Source organism: Pollicipes pollicipes, unplaced genomic scaffold (genome assembly GCF_011947565.3).
Source record: "Pollicipes pollicipes isolate AB1234 unplaced genomic scaffold, Ppol_2.1 Scaffold_7231;HRSCAF=8579_pilon_pilon_pilon, whole genome shotgun sequence".
NCBI lineage: Eukaryota > Metazoa > Arthropoda > Thecostraca > Pollicipedomorpha > Pollicipedidae > Pollicipes > Pollicipes pollicipes.
The window spans coordinates 34,788,038-34,807,084 of NW_023597034.1; the positions used below are offsets into that span (position 1 = coordinate 34,788,038).

A 19,047-nucleotide genomic window follows, 5' to 3' on the forward strand; every position below is an offset into this window, starting at 1 on the left:
GTTTACTTGGCTCCATAATCATGAATGGAGAAAAGTATATACCTTTGTGATTGTAGAAGCTGATGCCTTTGCTATGATGCTGCATTTTAAGTTTTCTGGCCAAAGGTTAACTGCAATGTGGGCAATGTTTGGGTTTCTTGGTCCTCAACTACATTTCACTCATATTGTACCTAGGTTGTTTGTCTAAATATCATGTTTTTGCCATGTGTCAACCATTCAGTAATGATAAGTATTTGGTCGATTTTTGTAAAATTATTGTCATAAATTTAGTAATGAATGCATGAAAAATACAATGATCCACAGAATAGTTAATTGCCATTGATCTATCCAGAATTCTTAAGTTGGGTTGCTTGCTGCTTGGAGGTGTAATGACCTGTGTGTTTGCATCACCATTCTTTAACATCATATGTGTAGTCATTAAAGAAAGCAAATCAATCCCACTAATTCTTTCCTCCTGATTAGGGATCACAATATGGTTTGAATAACTAAATTTATGTAAAGGTTTGCTCTTTAGTTGGTAGCCCATAGTTATGCCCCATCACATTTATCTTGGCAAGTAGATGGCAAAAAGTGGTGCACATATATATATAGATATTGTGAATATAGATATATAAATAGATATCATAGATATAAGCCACAAGGTATACAGCATTTGACATTACTACCCTATAATTGGTTATGGCCTCATGCTTAGGATGTGATTTGAAAATCATGTCTGAGAAGTATTTTGCTCATGAAACAACATGCAGGCTCTGACGTTGCCTCTAAGGAGAGAAATATCAATTTTCTGGGAAATCCCACTGCTATTCTGGACTTGTTCTGTGTAACATGTATTTTTTGCGATATGGTCCTCTCGACGGAGATGTTGTGTGGGGAAACTTACTGTTGGTTGGGTGTGCTTTAAATTGATTGATTGTCTGGATAAATGTGCCTTAAATTAGAGGTGACTGTGAAAACAAACAAGTCAACTGACTGAAATCTAGTTAATTTCTCACCCAACATTAAGGTAGTATTATAGCAAAGTGCTGCACTGCTAGACAATATGCCTAACTAATATGAACTGCCTTAAACTGACCAAGTTTTATGCTTTGTCATTCAAACCTTTACTTTGGCTGTGGGCTGATAGTGAAGGCTTGAATGCTGGGTTTCATGGTTTGTCAGTAATATGAAAGGCTAACTTGACACATTTTTCCTTGTGACTCATTTTCAATGAAACTGTTGATTTCAGACAGAAATAACATCATTGCTGAACACAATTAGTACCATGGTGCCCAACCAATGCCATGGTGCAAGAACCATACTGTGATCAGACATGATGCCCAAGGAACCTGCCAAAAAGGACGGCGGCAGCACTACTGCTCGGAGCAATCAGAACGGCAGTGCCATGAGCAAGCTGCGGCAGTCTGGCGTCAACTTCCTGCACAAGACTGCTCAGAAGCTGGCCATGAAGGATGACGTACCAGACACCACCGAGCAAGCGGGCGGCGTCTCGCCTCGCGCGGCCGACTCGGGCTCAACCGGCGGCGGAGTAGGGGTGTCCTCGAAGCGAGATCATTCGCCGTCCACCTCCGGGCCGCTCTCGAGGCCAGAGCGCCAGTCACCGGCCGCCGGGGCGCCCGCAAAACCGGACCGTTCGCCAGCCGCCGCCGCCCCATCCTCGAAAAACGACCGACCGTCGCCCGCCACCGGCCAGTCCTCAAAGCTAGACCGCCCGCCGGTGGTCGCTGGGCCGTCCTCGAAGCAAGACCGCTCGCCGTCTGCAGCCGGTCCGTCCTCGAGACCGGACCGTCCAGCGGCCGGCGGCCAGGCGCCGAAGCCGGGCCAGATGGCGGGCGGCGCGCCGTCGCGGCCCGACCGGCCGGCCGCCGCCAAGAAGGCGGTCACACCGCAGCCGGAGCCGCGGCCGCCGCCGTCGCTCAAGAAACGCGCCTTCAGCATCGACGTCGCGTCGCCATCGGTGTCGGGCGTCGGCGGCGGCAGCGGCGGCGGGCGCAGGGCGGCAGACCCGGCGCGGCCGGCGCGACCGTCGGCCGTGCGGCACCGGGACCGGCCGCGTGACGCCGCCAAGGTGAGCTTCTCCTCGCGCGTGCAGCTGCTGGGCGCCGCCGACGACGAGCCGACGGAGCGCGTCGAGCCGCTGGCCGAGGAAGAGGAGTCGAGCCGCCAGGCGGAGAGCATGCGCAAGCTGGAGCGCGAGAACGAGTCGCTGCGGCACGCCATCGAGAACTACCGCGAGCTGGAGCGACGGCGCGCGTCCGGCCCGAGCGCCCCCGGCACGGCCGGCGGTGAGGACGCCGAGGACGGCGAGGAGGACGAGGTGGAGAAGGCCGTCGAGGTTTCGCCAAACGGGACGTTCCTCAAGTTCAACGAGGAGATCGGACGCGGCAGCTTTAAGACCGTCTACAAGGGATTGGACACCACCACCGGCGTGTTCGTCGCCTGGTGCGAGCTGCAGGTGAGCACCGCTACCGGTGTGTGTGTTTGGGGGGGGGGAGGGGGTGCAGCGATGTCAGCGCTGCTTCGCTGAATGGGGCTTGGAGGTCCAGGAGAGGATGGAAGGGGATGAGGTAGCTGCTGATTGCTTGGGCGCAGAGTACGGGGGTGGGGGGGCTAGGCCGTTTACTCAGTTGTTCTTATACAATATTTTTTTCTGTATTGTAGATCGGACGTATGTTGCCTCATGTTTGGGTACGTTTCTAATGGCATTGCTTGTATTTGCTCATGACTGATCCTTGCCGGCGGCCATTTCGGAAAATATTCACGTCTGAGAAACGCTTCGGAGTGATGTGATGTTGGCTACCAGCTGGCCCGGAACTTCGCCCTTCGAAACGGCGCATACCGTCGCTATCAATCCTCTCAACACCGTACCCATACCTATCAAGCGGCGTCGCTCTGGCCACAGCTGAGCGGCAACCGACTGAGCAAGAAGGACCGCGACCGGTTCCGGGAGGAGGCTGACCTGATGAAGGGCCTGACGCACCCAAACATCGTCCGCTTCTACGACTTCTGGGAGGTGGACAAGCCGAAGCGTAGCTGCATCGTGTTGGTTACGGAGCTCATGACGTCAGGCACTCTGCGCACGTGAGTGGGCGCTGAGATACCGGCCCGCGGCCATGACCCCCTAATTACATGCAGGGGTCCAAGTCTTGTGGGGACGTCGGCAGGCAGTCAATGGACGCAAAAGTGAGGTACAAAACCCTTCATATATGTAAGAAAGGCTTTCAGCACCCGGTATGCTAGAAGGAGCGGACGTCGGCAGGCAGTCAATGGACGCAAAAGTGAAGTACAAAACCCTTCATATATGTAAGAAAGGCTTTCAGCACCCGGTATGATGGAAGGAGCTAGTTGAACAAAGATATAAATGATTGGCTGACATATGATATATGTCACCAACCGTTTGTACTAGATCAGTACGGCCGCCTCCACCTAGGGCGCCTGCAATTTCAAATGTCTGCTCAATATGCGCCTAACGGGGCCTGTGTGCAGCGAGTGTCACGGTATCGTGCGCTGGCCGGCTCCAGCGAAGTCAAGCCGTCTCGTGCGCCCTCGCCGACGACTCCGTCCCTCCCCACTTGCTGGGGTCGAACGTCACGAGCGGGCGCAACCAATCAACTCGAGACGCATGCTCGCAGGACCCAATCAGAATGTGGGGAAACAGAAAACCCTTGCCGATATTGGACTGTAATAAGGCGGTGAGATGACATTTGAGGCAGCATTTGTGATCGTGTAAGCATCCGCTGCGCGGAAGAAAGACGATCCGACGTGTACCGGACGGCCAGACAGGGCTCCGAGCGCGCGCCGGCCGACGCCGTTAGAAGGCTGACTCAGCGGCAATGGCCAACAGCTGCCGACCAGCACTGCTCTGGTCGCGCTCCCTCGGCCGCCGGCGTGCGCGATGGAGCGGGCTACGGATGCATTGTGTCCTGGAGGAGCTCAAAGCCCTACAGTAGCTGTAGCTTCGTCGCACTTTTTCATTCGTCTTTACGCTCTGTAAGTGGTGTAAGCATCGCTTTGCCGTGGTGTTTTTGCAGTTGTTTGTTTTGACCACAGGTACCTGAAGAACTTCGGCCAGAAGAAGGTGTCGCTGAAGATCATTAAGCTGTGGTGCCGCCAAATCTTGCGTGGCCTGCAGTTCCTGCACTCGCGCAACCCGCCCATCATTCACCGCGACCTCAAGTGTGACAATATCTTCATCTCGGGCACTACCGGCCAGGTCAAGGTTGGCGACCTGGGCCTGGCTACGCTCAAGAACCGGTCGTTCGCCAAGTCGGTGATCGGTGAGCACCGCTTCCGCCGCCGCCGCTGCCGGCCGCGGCTGGTCAGAGTCCGGCTGGCTCCAGCATGAGCGGGGTCGCCGGGGGCGCCGGGCTCGGCTGGCCGGCGGGACGCCTGCTGCGGGTGGTTGGCTCTGCAGACGGCGGCATCGGGGGTTCGGAGCGGGAGGCTTGGCCGCCTGACCGCGCGCGCTATGCAGGCATGCCCGGCTTCCGAGCGAACTTGAATGCCGCGTCCGGGCTCTTCCCAGGCTTCGCTGCGAGTCGCACGCCGGGGTGGGAATGCTTGCGCGACAGTGATGCGCCGATACCGGCCGCGGAGGACTTGTGCATAGTCTAGGGCAACCTCTCCACGCCTGTTTTTCGAATGTTTTTTCCACCCACCTCGGCATTGGACAAGCAACACACACGCACACATAACTACATACTTGGGCAGGCTGGCTCGTCTTAGAGCGCTCTTTGCCACGGAATGGCAGCGGACTGCCAATAGTTGATAGACGCCAGGCGGGCGCGCTCTGTTCGAACGCCTTTCTCCGCTAGGCACGCCCGAGTTCATGGCTCCGGAGGTGTACGAGGAGCACTATGACGAGGCGGTGGACGTGTACGCCTTCGGCATGTGCATGCTGGAGATGGTGACGGCCGAGTACCCCTACTCGGAGTGCACCGGGCCGGCACAAATCTACAAGAAGGTCATCACGGTGAGCGGCGGCTCCCGGCCGCATGGTGGCGCTGTGGTACGGGAGCGACCGGCCGGCGCTCCTGCAGTAGGGCAGGTGGTCAGCTTTCAGCCTGTGTGTGCAGCCTGTGTGAAATTTGCACCAATCCCCATGTTTCACGCTGTTGCTCCGTGGCTATGATAAACATTACGATGATGGCAGTGTTCTACGTTGACGTGCTGAGTTCCAGCCTTGGTACTCATAACGCTGCAGATTAGGTTTTTCGTGGGCCGTGTGGTTCAAGACCAGCGAGCGCCTCTGCCATCTCGCGAGCAAGGTGTGCGGCCTTCCCTGACGTGAGTGGCGTGTGGTCTGTACCGTCGCCTGTCTCAGCTTCCTCGCTGGACCCCGCCTGACCGGGGCCTCCGCTCCTTCCCTCCCCCCTCTCGCAGGGCATCAAGCCGTCGAGCTTCGAGAAGATCGAGGACGCGCAAACCCGCGAGCTCATCGAGTGGTGCACGCGGCTCAACAACAAGGAGCGGCCCACCGTGAAGCAGCTGCTGAACCACGAGTTCTTCGCCGAGGACTGCGGCATGCGGCTGGACGTGGCCAACCGCGAGGAGACGGTCAGCTCGGACCGCAGCGTCATCGAGCTGCAGCTGCGCGTGCTCGACGCCAAGAAGCGACGCGACACGCACAAGGAGAACGAGGCCATCCAATTCAACTACGTTCTCAACAAGGACAACCCTGAGGAGACGGCCAAGCAGATGGTGAGGCGGCACGCAGGAGGGAGGGGGGGGGGGGGGGTGACACGGGGAGGGGGGGCAGCGGTGGAATGAGGGTCAGAGGCCTCCCGGGAGCTCCGCGGTAGAATGGCGGGTGATATAAAAGTCACTCCCTGTGTTGATGGTTAGATTGTGCCCGTCCTTGCGAAAAATTGTGCTTTAATCTCTGGAGCTAGGGCTACATAGCCTTATCGTATTCGGTTACATCACACGCGGCGATTACAGATAAACCAAACACTGCCAGCAGCGATTTCGTTGCCACACATTGCGGGTGCCAATTTCGTGATGTATCCATTATATTGCGCAGCATTAGGTTCCGTAGCCCCCTGTTCGTGTCGGCCGCTGGCTCCACTGACGTATTGGTGCGCCTGGTGTGCAGTCCCACTTTCTACGAGGTGTCTTGTTGGAAGGGATCAGCGGTCTAATGATGCCCTACCTCATCGCTATCCCCAAGTCGTCGTATGCTGTCTCTGCCGCCGCGGTCCGTCACCACCCTCAGCCCCTGCCGCCTCAGTCCGTCAGCACCGTCAGCCCCTGCCACCGCGGCACGGCAGCCCCCCCCCCCCCCCCCCCCACTCAGCCCCCGCTGCAACGGTCCGTCAGCCCCCTCAGCCCCTGCTGCGGCGATCCGTCAGCACCCTCAACCCCTGCCGCCTCGGTCCATCAGCTCCGCCTCAGCCCCTGCCTTGCCCAGGTCATGTCCGGCCTGCTGGCCGAGGAGAACTGGCGCCCCGTGGCCAAGATGATCGTCAACCAGATCCAAAGCCTGGTGCGCGCCCGCGAAGAGAAGCGGCGCGAGCAAGCCGTGCCGCAGACGCAGTCGGCGCCGGCGGCCGGACCGGCGCCGACCGCCCCCGGCGCCGCCGTCCACGCTTCCGTGCACGCGTCAGCCTCGCTGCCCGCCGTCAGCGTCAGCTCGACCCCGGCGCCAGCGCCGGCCGCGGCCGCCCCCAGCCCGGCGCTGGCCGCCGCGCACGCGCAGTCGGCGCAGCAGCTGGGCGCGGCCGAGCCGGCCGCTGGCACCACCGAGGAGACGACGCCGCGGCCGACGGAGCCACCACCGGCCGGCACGCCGGGCGCGGAGGTGAGGAGACGGCTGGGGGAACAGGCAGGGGCGGCGTGTGACGTAGGTAGCCGCTGCGGAGCGGCGCCGACGAGAAGGATCGGTGAAGAGCGGAGCGCGCTAGGGAGATATGATGTGCGTGGCACTGGTATGTTGTACCGCATTATGATGTTCAGAACCTACAGCGAGCTATTTCAGACGGGCGTTGCTTATTTAGGCGTGATTAGTTCGCCGTCGGCTGTTACGTTGCGTGATAGCGATTGGGCTGGTCCTGTCGATGTCTTCGTGCCCGCTCAGCCGATGCCCGGCCCGTCAGGCACCGGTCGACACCTCCGTGTCCACGGAGAGCGACGCTGCGCTCAGCGAGAAGAAGGAGAAGAAGATCCGGCCGCGGCGGCGCAAGACCTGCGAGCGGTTGCCCCGCCTCACCGTACTCGAGGTGACGGGCGAGTCCGGGCCGCGCCCGACGGCCAGTCCCGTGACTTCGGGCCGCACGGCTGATGGGGGGGGGGGGGGGGGGGGGGGGGGGGAGGGGAGCGGGCGAATGTCGTCTGCTCGGATATCACGGTTGTCCGCGGAGGTAGTGTATGTGTGTGTGTTTGGTGTGGTGAAAGGGAGGCTGTCAGACTTCCCAGCGGCGTCCCTTACATCGCCCGAGTGTTGCGGCAGTTTCGAGCCTGCGTAACCAGCTCTCTGTGCCCGGTAACACAAAATGACAGCTGTATCGACTCCCCGCTAAATCACTTACGGAACCCACACCACCAGCTCGACGGAACACGCACAGCCGCCCCACAGCGGCTCCAGGGCCGAGCCGGTGGTGTCGGTCCCGTCGGATGGCTGAAGTGTCCGGTCATACCCGCAGGTGAAGGCCGGCGGCGTCGGTCCCGTCGGATGACTGAGATGTCCGGCCATACCCGCAGGTGAAGGGCAGCGACAACGGCCCGGTGGTGTCCTGTCTGCTGGAGACCAACCAGTCGCAGGCGATCACGTTCAAGTTCGACCTGCACGAAGCGGACGTGACAGCCATATCCTACAAAATGGTGCGTCACGCTCTCGGGCCGCGTCGGCGTGCCCGCCAGGGAGCCGGCGTGGCGCATGAATTATTCCGCGCAGCTCGCAGCGAGGTCTTGCGTGTGCTTCTTGGCCGTCCTGCGGCTTGGCGGTGGGCTTATTGTAGTGCCGGTGGCTGAGACGATACGACGGAGGGCTTATTGTCCGTTGACTGTGAGTACTGATGATCCGACCCTATGCGAAGTGTTGGCAACTGTCCGGAAGGGTCGGTCTGACGCAAAGCGACCCGAGCTGTTTAGAAAGAGTCTAGGTACAAATCACCTGGTAAATGAGAATTGCTTTATTGGGGTGGTAGATTCATGGTATAAATTGGAGGTTCAAACATGTACACTGAACCCAATGATACGCATGCGAAGCGATGAAAATGTTCTTTGCACTAGGATGGTGCAGCATAACACAGCATTGTATTCCTTTTGACATCTCTCCCGCCAGATGAGCTGTTATGAGCTGTGGACCTACTGCGAGATATGGAAACTGACCTGGCCGACGTTTAATGAGCTCAGCGTCTAGTGCATCTGAAGCAGCCGTCATTACGTGACGATTGTCCAGCGTACAATCCTCAGCGCTTTCGCTCCTGCCCATTCGTACCTAGACGCGCGCGCGCTGCTCGCTGCCCACTCCTAGTCTCCCTACCAACCGGCCCACCCCCGGTCCAGACCGAACCGCTCCTGCCTCGGGTGCGCTGCCCGCCGCCCCCTCCTTGTCTCCCTTCTTACCGGCCCACCTCCGGTCCAGACCGAACCGCTCCTGCCTCCGCGTGCGTCGCTCGCCGCCCACTCCTTGTCTCCCTACTAACCGGCCCACCTCCGGTCCAGACCGAGGCGCACCTGCTGCCGCGAGACGACGCCCAGTACTTCGAGGAGCAGCTGCAGGCCATCATCGGGCTGCAGCGCGAGCGGGAGCGGTCCGGCGCGGCGCCGCCCACCGGCGACGACGACCAGGTGAGCGGCGGCGCTGGTGGGCGCGCGCGGCCACGACCGGGGGCTGGGGGACGATGGCGGCTGTTGGGCGCGCGCATGTCGGTGTGGAGTTTCGTTGACGGTTTGCAGGCACGTGGCCGGTGCTCACAGGTATACGAGTGCAACCGATTGCAGTGATTGCGACTATGAATGCGTCATTTAACGAGTGTCTATGGCTTGTGCTATTGCTGTCCCCCTACACCCTGACTTGCAATTAGATATGATTAAATGTAATTGTAATTGGACATATACAATTATAATTGAAGTCGTGTCATGGCCTTGCATTCCCGCTCGTGGTATCGCAACTGCGAGTTTTCGAAGTCTCCTGCGTCGGCGCGCGGCGGGCGCTTCGTGCGCGTCTGACGTGCCGGCCTGCTGTCGGCAGAAGGAGGAGGCGGCGCGGCCGGCGAGCGCCGCGGCCGCCGGCGGCTCGCCCCAGCGGCGGCCCACCGACCTATCGACGGCCGCCGCCAGCCAGGTAGAGGGAACGCCCGGCGCCTTCCCCGTGCTGCTGCGCGCGCCGCACGGCCTCCAGATCGTGACGCTGTCGCCGCAGCAGCTGGCGGCGCTGCTGGCGGCGCAGCCGGCGCCGGCCGACGGCCGCGCGCCGGCGCTCTATCCCGTGGCCGCCTCGCTCCCCGGTCCGGTGACCTCCGGGGGCACGGCGCAGGCGGGGCTCTCGGCGCCGGTGGGTGGGCCTCATGCGGGGGTGGCGGCCGCGGCGGCGCCCGTCCCCACTGGGGCGGCGGGCTCCGCGGCGTTACTGCAGTCTGGGGTGTCTCCCGCTGCGACGCCGCTTCGGCCGCCCGTCTCAACCACTGGGATGCCCGCCTCCTCGGCCCCGGTCTCCTCAGCGGGCCCCGGCGGTGCCGCGCCTCCCCCCGTGCTGCCGTCCGTCCCGCCCCTCCAGGCCGTCTTCTCCACCCCGGCCGTCTCGACCCAGGCTCGCGACGCGCCGTTTGAGCCTACCGCTCCCGGGGTGGTGTCCTCCGCCCAGCCCGTCGCTCCCTGGGTGGTGTCCTCCGCCCAGCCCGTCGCTCCCGGGGGCGTGTCCTCCGCCCGGCCCGTCGCTCCCGGGGTGGTGTCTTCCGCCCGGCCCGTCGCTCCCGGGGTGGTGTCCTCCGCCGAGTCTGTCACTCCGGCGGTGGTCCCCGGCTTGTCGGCCCCCACCGCCGCTGTACTGCCCTCCCCGGGTCCTGCTGGTGGACTCGTCGCCGCTGTGCCCAGCTGCGGCGCAGCGCAGGGCCGGCGGGTCCACTTTGCCGCTCCGGGTGTGGTGTCCCCGCCCATCATGTCGCCGGGGCTGGGAGGAGGAGGTGCGCAGGCGTCCTGCAGCCGGCCGGCCGTCCCGTCGGTTCCGTCCCGCCCGGCACCGGGACAGGCAGCCTCGTCCCAGAGCGCCGCGCCGTCCGCGGCCGCGCTCTCTTCCGCCGGATCGTCTTCCTCCGTCCTGCCGTCGTCCCCCGTCTGCCCGCCGTCCTCTGTCGACTCTCCGAGCCGGCCGCAGCCGCCGGCGCAGGTATGTGTCCGGCGCCTGCTCGGCTCCAGTGTGCTCCCGCTGGTCTGCCGCTAGTCTAGAGCACGTGCTGCGCACGCGGCCGACCCCGGCTCGCCGCGCCCCGACCCTGGTCCGTCCCGCTGCCGCTGGTCCGGCGCCGCGTGACGGTGCGCCCCGGACCCGGGCCTGGCTCGCCCCCTCCCCAGGCCCGGTCCCAGGCGTGGTCTTGGCCATGCCGTAGTGAGCTAAGGCGGCGTGCCGGCTGTGTGCCATAGCCGTGCTTGGGCCTGGGTGTGACGCGGTGTCCTGAGTAGGACTGTCTCCGCTCGGTGTGCCGATGTGACGTGCGGGAATGCGCAGGTGTCGTGGCAGGAATGCGACAGGTTTGCCTTCGTGTGGCGCTGCTTATGCATCTGTCCATGCTCGTCAGACAAGCTCCGTAGACTGCGCGCTTGAGAGTGCTAGTGGCTGCTGTCACTTCTATTCCAGCTTCAGAGCGGTTGTGCTTGAAGGGGTTGGGCCTACCGCTCATCCACTATGACAGCGTTTTAGTTGATGACGATGCTGCTGCAGGCGAGACGCGAAAGTGGAGGTGATTGTAGTTTTTCTAGGGTCGATGAACTCCTTTTGGCAATAGTAGGTATGCTCGTTTTTAAAGCGTAGCAGCAAAAGGCTATTTGGGTGGGCTCAATCCTTTTAAGATAGTCGTAAATGCTTTGATGTGAATTCAAACGAATACATTGCAGTTTTACGTTAGCGATGTATTATTGTGCTTCACTACGCAAAGTCAGGTAATACAGCGTGTCTAGAAAATGCGTAGCCTGTTGTTGGTCGGCATGGTTTGCACTTACCTCCCTAACTTAACACACGTTGTTTATATTTTACGTGATCATCCAGCTTGGTATTGCCCATTACAGGGACTACTTGACCTGACTCAGCCGACTAGGCGGCACTGTGTCCCGTGTTCGGGCATTTACTGGCCATCCCTCCCACTGAGCGATGCTACCACATGCGACCGGTCAACCGCCACCGGCATGTCGGCCGGCGACGGCTCGCCCTCTGATGATGGTGGCGTGATGATGGTGGCTGACGGCTCGCCCTCTGGTGACGGTGGCATGATGTTGGTGGCTGACGGCTCGCCCTCTGATGATGGTGGCATGATGTTGGTGGCCGACGGCTCGCCCTCTGGTGACGGTGGCATGATGTTGGTGGCTGACGGCTCGCCCTCTGATGATGGTGGCGTGATGATGGTGGCTGACGGCTCGCTTTGCCGCAGGCTCCCATTCGTCGCCAGCTTCGTTTCGTCGTCAGCTCTGTAGTGGAGAGCAAAGCCTCGCCCACCCTCCAGTCCCCGGCCAACGAGCAGGTGCGCTCCGAACGCGACCGACTCACTGATGTTGCCGTATCAGTATCGAAATCCACTGCGGACACTCAAACTGGGGTTGGGAAGGCAGGCTATAGCGCTGTGAAGCGGCACATTCTTTTGTAGATGCGTGGAGCATAGAATGTGTACAGGGGCCTGCAGTATTTAGAAATCGAAGAATCTGCTTGCTTGCTATGGAACGCTCGCTATTCGCGAGCTGCTGTATCATCGTCTGTGTTTGTTCCCCGGTGCTGTGGGCCGGCCGTCGCCGCTTGAGCCTCCCGTTATCCCAGCGTGAGCCGCCGCTGACGCCGGCGTCCTGCTGCTTCAGCCTCTGAGTATGCTGACGGCGGCCGGCGCGACGACCACCTCCGTCACGCCGAGCCCGCAGACGGCCGTGCTAAGCCCGGACTGGCAGAAGGCGGCCGCCACCGCCGGCCTCCCGTCGACGGCCGCCACTCCTGCGGCCACTCCGGCGGCCACTCCGGCGGCCACTCCGGCGCTCAGTCCGGCCGTCACGTCAGGAGTGGCTCCGGGAGTCCCTGCTGGTCATCCGACGCCGGTGGACGCAGTCGGAGCGGCCCCGGCGGCCGTCCCGCTCTCTGCCGACGGCCCTCGGCTCGGAACGGCCGCCACCTCGCCATCGCCGGCTGTCGCTCCGAACGCACCGGCCGGCGCCTCGCAGGCGTCAGCCGCGGCTCCGCCGGCGCCGGCCGCGACCGTGAAGACGCCGGGTGTCTCGCCGCAAACGTCGCTGGACGCCGTCGCTCCTCCGTCGTCGGGCGCGGCTAGCGACGGGCAGCCGGTCTCTCGCTCAGAGTCTGCCGCCCCTGCGGCGCAGAGGATGGTGGTCACGCCTGCCTCGCACGCGGGGTCGGCGACGTCCGGCCTCGCGACGGTGGTGACCGCCGCTCACCACGTCTCGCCCGACCCCGCCGCCCACCTGGGCCCGCCGGCCGGCCCTGCTCACTCTGCCTTAGGGGGCGCTCTCGCCTCTAGCGTGGAGACGCTGGCGGCCGCCGCTCTGCCGGCGTCGCTGCGGTCTCAGGCGGCGGCGGCGGCGCTCGCTCACCACACGGCCGCGGTCGGGCCGACGCCTGTGACGATCCCCTCGTCTTCCGGCGCCGCGCCGCAGCCGTGCGCAGCCACCGCCGCCGCCGAGGCGATGGCAACTGCCGCCTGCAAACCGCCGTCGGCCGCCGCCGCCGTCTCGCCCCTAAGCTCAGCTCCTGACCCGGCGGATGCTGACGCCGCTCCTGCTCCGCCGATGGGCGGCGCCGCGCCCGGTCCGCTGGCGGTGAACGGGCCGGAGAGCGCGCCGTCGGCCGACGGCGCGGCCCCGGCCGTCCTTCCGGCGCCGGCGCCGGACGGGGAGAAGACCTCGCCCGAGCAGCAACCCTTGCCACAGGATGGCCCCAGCAGGTCAGTGTGGGAGTGTGTTCCTGCCAAGAGGCGCGCGGTGACGTGTGTGCGGACTCCCCTCCACCGAACCGGACCGCTGACGTATGGTTGTAATCTGTCACCAGGCGTGATCAGTGAATGACTTAAACTGACTGACGCGGTCACGACGCCGGCGGTGCGTGGTTGTGCGTTGTGTGATGCTGTGAGCGCGCGCGCAGCAGCCGACGGCCCTCCGCCAGCGCTGCCCCTCCGTGGGGCGCGTCCGCGTCCCCTGACACCGCTTGTCCTCCCTCAGCGTGGGCAACCTGGCTCAGCTGGCCAAGCAGCTGACGCGGCTGACGTCACAGCCCCCGGAGGGAGGCTCAGCCGGCGGTGCGGCGCAGCCGGCGCCGGCGGCGGCGGCAGCGGCGGCGCCGCCGGACACGGCCGACCTCGGCCGACGGATGGCCGCCGTCGGCGCTCCGCCCGCTTCGGTAGGCACGGCCCGGGGAGCTGGCGCGGCATGCGCAGGGAAGGGGGTACTGGGAGGTCTTTCTGCCACGATCATGCGCGGGTAATGCACCTCATTCTGACCGGTTGGAAGTTCATTAAGTCGGACTCTGGGTTTTGTTCCGCCAATTCTCAGCTATCCGTTGATAAGGTAGGTCCGGAGGCCGTGCGGCCGGCCACTGCTTCGCCGGCCGACCTGTGCACGCGTACCCTTGCCGATCCGTTCCCCCTCCCCTGCGCTGACCGCGTGGGGCCGGGCAGTCGCTGCGGGCGCCGCCTGGCGGCACGAGCTCGCCGCGCCGTCTAGCTGGCGTTGCGCGGACTCGGCACCGGCCGCCGGAGGGCCCGCGCCGCGCCCAGTGAGTCGTCCCGCACTGACGCACCTCGCGCGGCTCGCCGTCCTCCCCTTCCCCGTCCCCTCCCCCGTCTGGCGGGGCGAGCCGTCGGTGGGGAGGGGCGGAGCAAGCCCCTCACGTGATGTGGGCGGGGCTGTCTGGCCTGCTGGGATGAATCGCTTTGGTGCGTCGTGGCATGAGCTGTTGATGGATGTGATGCATCCTGATCAGGTTGGCGCCGGTTGCGAAGTAATATTTTGGTCTTTGAGCGCGTTTAGGTCCTACTTGTTGCAAAGGTTTTTGAGTGCTCATTGGCGTCTCGGATATGTTTTTGTACGAGACGTGATAGTTACACTTGTCAGCTTTTTGTTGTGTCACACTTGACCTAATTGCGCGCCTGAAAGAGACTCGATTGCACAAATATTTGTGTGCACCTGCGGTCAGAGGTCATTTGCACTCTACGCAAAAAAGTACCATATAGCGTTCATGCTGCTGCGCCCTCGCCATCCCGCACTGTCGCAGCGCCGACTGACCGCTTCCCGTCACTGCGTCCGGCCGCGTCGTCGACACTGAGACCTTGTCGGCCCGCCAACACCAGCGGAACTCAGTCAGCGACGCTTCGTCAGCCGACTGCGGCGACTGGCCGATCACGTTGACATCCGACGACACGGCGACACGGAGGTGTCCGGCGACACGGGCCCCCGGCCTCGGTGTTTCACTGACGGACGCAGCCAACTCCCGGTCACCGCGACTGCCGGTCACCGCGACTGCCGGTCACCGCGACTCCCGGTCACCGCAACTCCCGGTCACCGCGACTGCCGGTCACCGCAACTCCCGGTCACCGTGACTCCCGGTCACCGCGACTGCCGGTCACCGCGACTGCCGGTCACCGCGACTGCCGGTCACCGCGACTGCCGGTCACCGCGACTGCCGGTCACCGCGACTGCCGGTCACCGCGACTCCCGGTCACCGCGAGTCCCGGTCACCGCGAGTCCCGGTCACCTTGACTGCCGGTCACCGTGACTACCGGTCACCTTGACTGCCGGTCACCGTGACTACCGGTCACCTTGACTACCGGTCACCTTGACGGCCGGTCACCGCGACTGCCGGTCACCGCGACTGCCGGTCACCGCGACTCCCGGTCACCGCGAGTCCCGGTCACCGCGAGTCCCGGTCACCTTGACTGCCGGTCACCGTGACTACCGGTCACCTTGACTACCGGTCACCGCGACTGCCGGTCACCGCGACTGCCGGTCACCGCGACTGCCGGTCACCGCGACTCCCGGTCACCGCGACTGCCGGTCACCGCGACTGCCGGTCACCGCAACTCCCGGTCACCGCGACTGCCGGTCACCACGACTGCCGGTCACCGCGACTGCCGGTCACCGCGAATCCCGGCCACCACGACTGCCGGTCCCCGCTACTCCTGGTCACCACGACTCGCGGTCGAGCGCGGGCCTGACCCCGGCGCTGTGTCTCCGTGTCGATGTCACTCCATTTCCGCGATTGCCTGCGTAAATGTCACCCTGCTGTCAGACGTTAAGGCTGTTATCGCCGCGACAGCGGGCGCGACGCCGCTCGACCTCTGATCCCCAGCTCCTGTCGTTACTCTGCCGAATGCTCACCCCCTCCTTCCCTCCCCCCAACGTTCGAAGCCGAGTGCCGGGAACACTGGCTGTCATGGCCCGTGTCATGTTGGCCCAGCCAGAGCACTCTCAGCCCCGCCTCCGTCCGCAGTCGAGCACGGACCTGCACAGTGGGGAGGTGGATGTCATGTTGGCCCGGCCAAGGGACGCTCAGCCACGCCCCCGTTCGCAGGCGAGCGCGGCGCTGCGTGGTGGGGAGGTGGATGCATCGCCTGCACTCCGCCCCAGCCCGGAGACCGGCGGCGTCCTGGTCGCCGGCGAGCTGTCGCGGCCGGCCAGCACCACGGAGACACCTGGCGGCGAGCGACGGAAACCGCCGCCGCTGCTGCTATCCGACCTGGCCAAGGAGCTCAACAAGCTGCACGGAAAGCCGGCCATGGTGAGCCGCCGGCGGCGTCAGGATAGAGGGTGCGCGTTGACTACCGCACGTCTGGGAAGCAGAAGAACGGGGTTCGATTCCCCGCGCTGCCCACCCTTCCTGGCGGGGTGAGAGGAGGCAACACCGTATAGCCTCAGGAGCTGAGTACGTCATGAAGTCACAATAACGACGGAGTCGGCTTGGTCACAGGGAAACGGAAGAGGACTGCAGGAGCGTGGCGTTAGCGTACAGGCGTGACGAGAGGGGAGACGTTTTGCGCTCACTTTTGCCGCGACTGTTGTTGGGAAGCTCGAGAATTGCTGTGGACGACATATATTATGAAGGATTCAATGCAGGGCGTGCATCATTCGTCGGTGGTCGGTTTGCATTGCCAAGGTTCCATGGAATCATCACGCTTCATATAATCGGAGCGCTCGGTAGGTACAGCTGTTGAACGGCGTCTGGGTGTGACGTCACGGTCCAGCCCGCGGTTCCGCTGACCGGCTCCTCGGCCGCCCCCGGCAGCCGCACGTGACGTCCACGCCGCTGCTGTCGGCGCTGGACGAGCCGGCCGAGCCGGGCCCGCCGCAGAGCGACACCGTCGGCCCGGTGGACACCAGCCGCGGCCAGCCCGTCCACCAGATGCCGTTCCAGGTCCAGCCGTCGCAGCCGCAGCCGCCGGCGCCGGCGGCGCCGGCGGCTCCCAGCGGCGCCGGTACGTCTCATGGGGACGGTAGTGGGAGGGCAGGACGGGTATATGGCGGAATGGTCGGGCTGATGGATGTAGCGAGAAAGAGTTACGCAAGACACCTTTTGCTGCGAGGTACTGCAGATGCTGCCAGCGGTCAGTAAGAGCCGAGGACACGAATAGCACTGCACCGCCACCGTGCACAGCTGCTGCGATTTCTCGCATTGTTCGCGAGCCGTATGGAGCTGATGTTTGTTGCGCTGTGTTTGTGCGCAGGTATGTGTTGTCAGCGCCAGGCTTCGGAAGCTGCTCATCAAAGCCCTCCCTTCGTTCATTCCGTCTGTCACCGACCTTGCTCTAGACAGCTTCAGTTCCGCGAGCCGTCCGTCCCACGCGGCTCTTCCGCCCGCGCCCGGCCCCTGCCCTCGTGACGGCGCCTCTGCCCCCCGCCAGCGTCGCCGGACGGCGCCGGCAGACCGGTGCGGCGCGGCAGGTTCGCCGTCAGCCGAGCGGCGGAGGCCGGGCCGCCGCCGCCAGCACCAGCACCAGCACCAGCGCCAGCGCCAGCACCAGCACCAGCGCCAGCGCCAGCGCCAGCACCAATACCAGCGCCAGCGCCGCCGCCGCCTACGCCGCCGTCGCCCGAGCCCGCCCGGCCCACCTGCGTCGAGGAGATGGCGCTCTATAAAGAGCTAGTGGCCAGGTGAGGGCGCCCGGCGTCCGAGAATGGAGGGAGACTTGCTCCCGGGGACAGAGGGCGCCCTGCATCCGGGGACGGAGGGAGGCCTGCGTCCGGGGACAGAGGGCGTCCTGCATCCGCGGACGGAGGGAGGCCTGTGTCCGGGGACGGAAGGCGCCCTGCGTCCGGCGACGGAGGGAGGCCTGCGTCCGGGGACGGAGGAAGGCCTGGTACGGCCAAATGCGGAACGCCACCCGCAGCGTTCGGCGATGAATGTCTGAGTGTCTTTGGAGAGGGGGGGGGGGGGGCAGCTCTGGGTCGCGGTGTTCGAAGAGGAACTGATTGCGACACCGATGCGGTGGGTTGGCTACTTTGCGTCGGGATGTTTTTGCGGGAACGTGTACCTGTGGTCAGGCCGCTAGCTATTTCCCGCAAAGAGTATCATCCAGTCTGTCAATGATTCGCCGACGTGTGCATCTCACACCGCCTTTACCCAGGCTTCGATCCAACTCAACCGGCGGCCAGCAGGCACACGTATCTAGCCCGCCGAGGCTGACCTGGCGGTGGCTGTGACCTGACCCGGGTTGGGCGCAAAATGACCACTGCAGTCGACGCGCCCGAAAACTCCAATGAACAACAACAAAACCTGACCCGGCCAGCGGGCGGTAGACACACATATGACGTGGTGTGGTCGAACCGGGACCCGACCCGATGGCAACCAGCGGACGCACGTCCCTGGCCCGCTGCCGCTGAACTGGGCCGTGATCCGACCCGGCCCGCAGGCAGCGGGCGAACTGTCAGACCTGCTGTAGCGGACCTTGACCTTGATCTGACCGTGACGGGACCGGCCCGCAGGCAGCGGGCGCACTGTCGGACCTGCTGCAGCTGACCTTGACCTTGATCCGACCGTGACCGGACCGGGCCTGCAGGCAGCGGGCGCACTATCAGACCTGCTGCAGCGGACCTTGACCTTGATCTGACCCGGCCCGCAGGCAGCAGGCGCACATGTCGGACCTGCTGCGGCAGCAGGAGGCGGAGCGGGAGCAGCTGCGGCGCGAGCTGCGCGGCCGCCGTCGGCCGGCCGGCGCTGACCCCTAGCCTGGCCGCCATGCGCGCCGCGTCTGCCGGCGCTCTGTCTCGCGGCGCGCGGGCGGCAGGCGCAGCCAGGGCGCGCAGTTCGTGTCTCAGGGCGAGTACCGGGGGCGGGCCGGGCCGCTGGCCGCCGGCGCGGTGACTGCCCCCGGGGTAACGCCGCCGGCGTCGGGCGGCGGAGACCGCCGCTGGATCTGACCTACCGGGCTTTCACGTCTCGCTGCGTCTGCAGCGGCGGCGGCGGCAAGTCAGCCGGTCTGAGCAGCCGTGGGAGGTGCAGTGATGGAGCTTCATAGTCCCAGGGAGGGCGGGAAGGGGGAAGGGGGAGGGGGGGGGGCGAGGGTTGACAGAACGCCTAACTCTGTGCGAGGAGCATGGCGGGCATGGTGGTGGCCTCCTCGGCGACACAGATAACTGCACAGGGTTGAAGTAGATGCGACATCAGGGCGGAGCGTTTTGTGATGGCGTTTTGGCGACAAGTAGGCCACCAGGGTAGCGGCCACATAAGGCGTGTCATGTGGAGGAGGGACGAGGCGCGAGGGGATATGCCCACGCGATGCTGGCGGCTTACGGCGGGCCGCCACTGGTCCTGGCTGAGCTTTGCTTGCGGCCATTCAACCGGTGCCATGCTGATGATGCCACGCGATGCAGATAGCGAGGGCACGTATTTTGCCCGGTTTTCTGTCGGTG

General features: G+C 63.8%; 1 protein-coding gene across 1 annotated transcript; it reads left to right on the forward strand.

Annotated features, from left to right (window-relative positions):
- Positions 1-2,096: 2,096 nt before the first annotated feature.
- Positions 2,097-18,077, forward strand: LOC119110051 (serine/threonine-protein kinase WNK1). The gene is made up of 16 exons (XM_037233794.1): positions 2,097-2,455; positions 2,903-3,081; positions 4,051-4,277; positions 4,815-4,972; positions 5,383-5,700; positions 6,410-6,625; positions 7,095-7,217; positions 7,699-7,818; positions 8,665-8,717; positions 9,262-9,286; positions 11,583-11,672; positions 12,001-13,091; positions 13,366-13,435; positions 15,713-15,919; positions 16,424-16,552; positions 18,048-18,077. Exons 1-16 carry the CDS (start codon positions 2,177-2,179, stop codon positions 18,075-18,077), a joined length of 3,315 nt encoding a protein of 1,104 aa, XP_037089689.1. The 5' UTR covers positions 2,097-2,176.
- The last annotated feature ends 970 nt before the right edge of the window (positions 18,078-19,047 follow it).

Coding starts and splice junctions, on each gene's coding strand:
- LOC119110051 (XM_037233794.1), top strand. CDS start 2,177: ATGCGCAAGCTGGAGCGCGAGAACGAGTCGCTGCGGCACGCCATCGAG. Junction 6,626..7,094: donor CCTCGCTGCCCGCCGTCAGC/GTCAGCTCGACC, acceptor CCGGCCCGTCAG/GCACCGGTCGACACCTCCGT. Junction 7,819..8,664: donor CAGCCATATCCTACAAAATG/GTGCGTCACGCT, acceptor CCTCCGGTCCAG/ACCGAGGCGCACCTGCTGCC.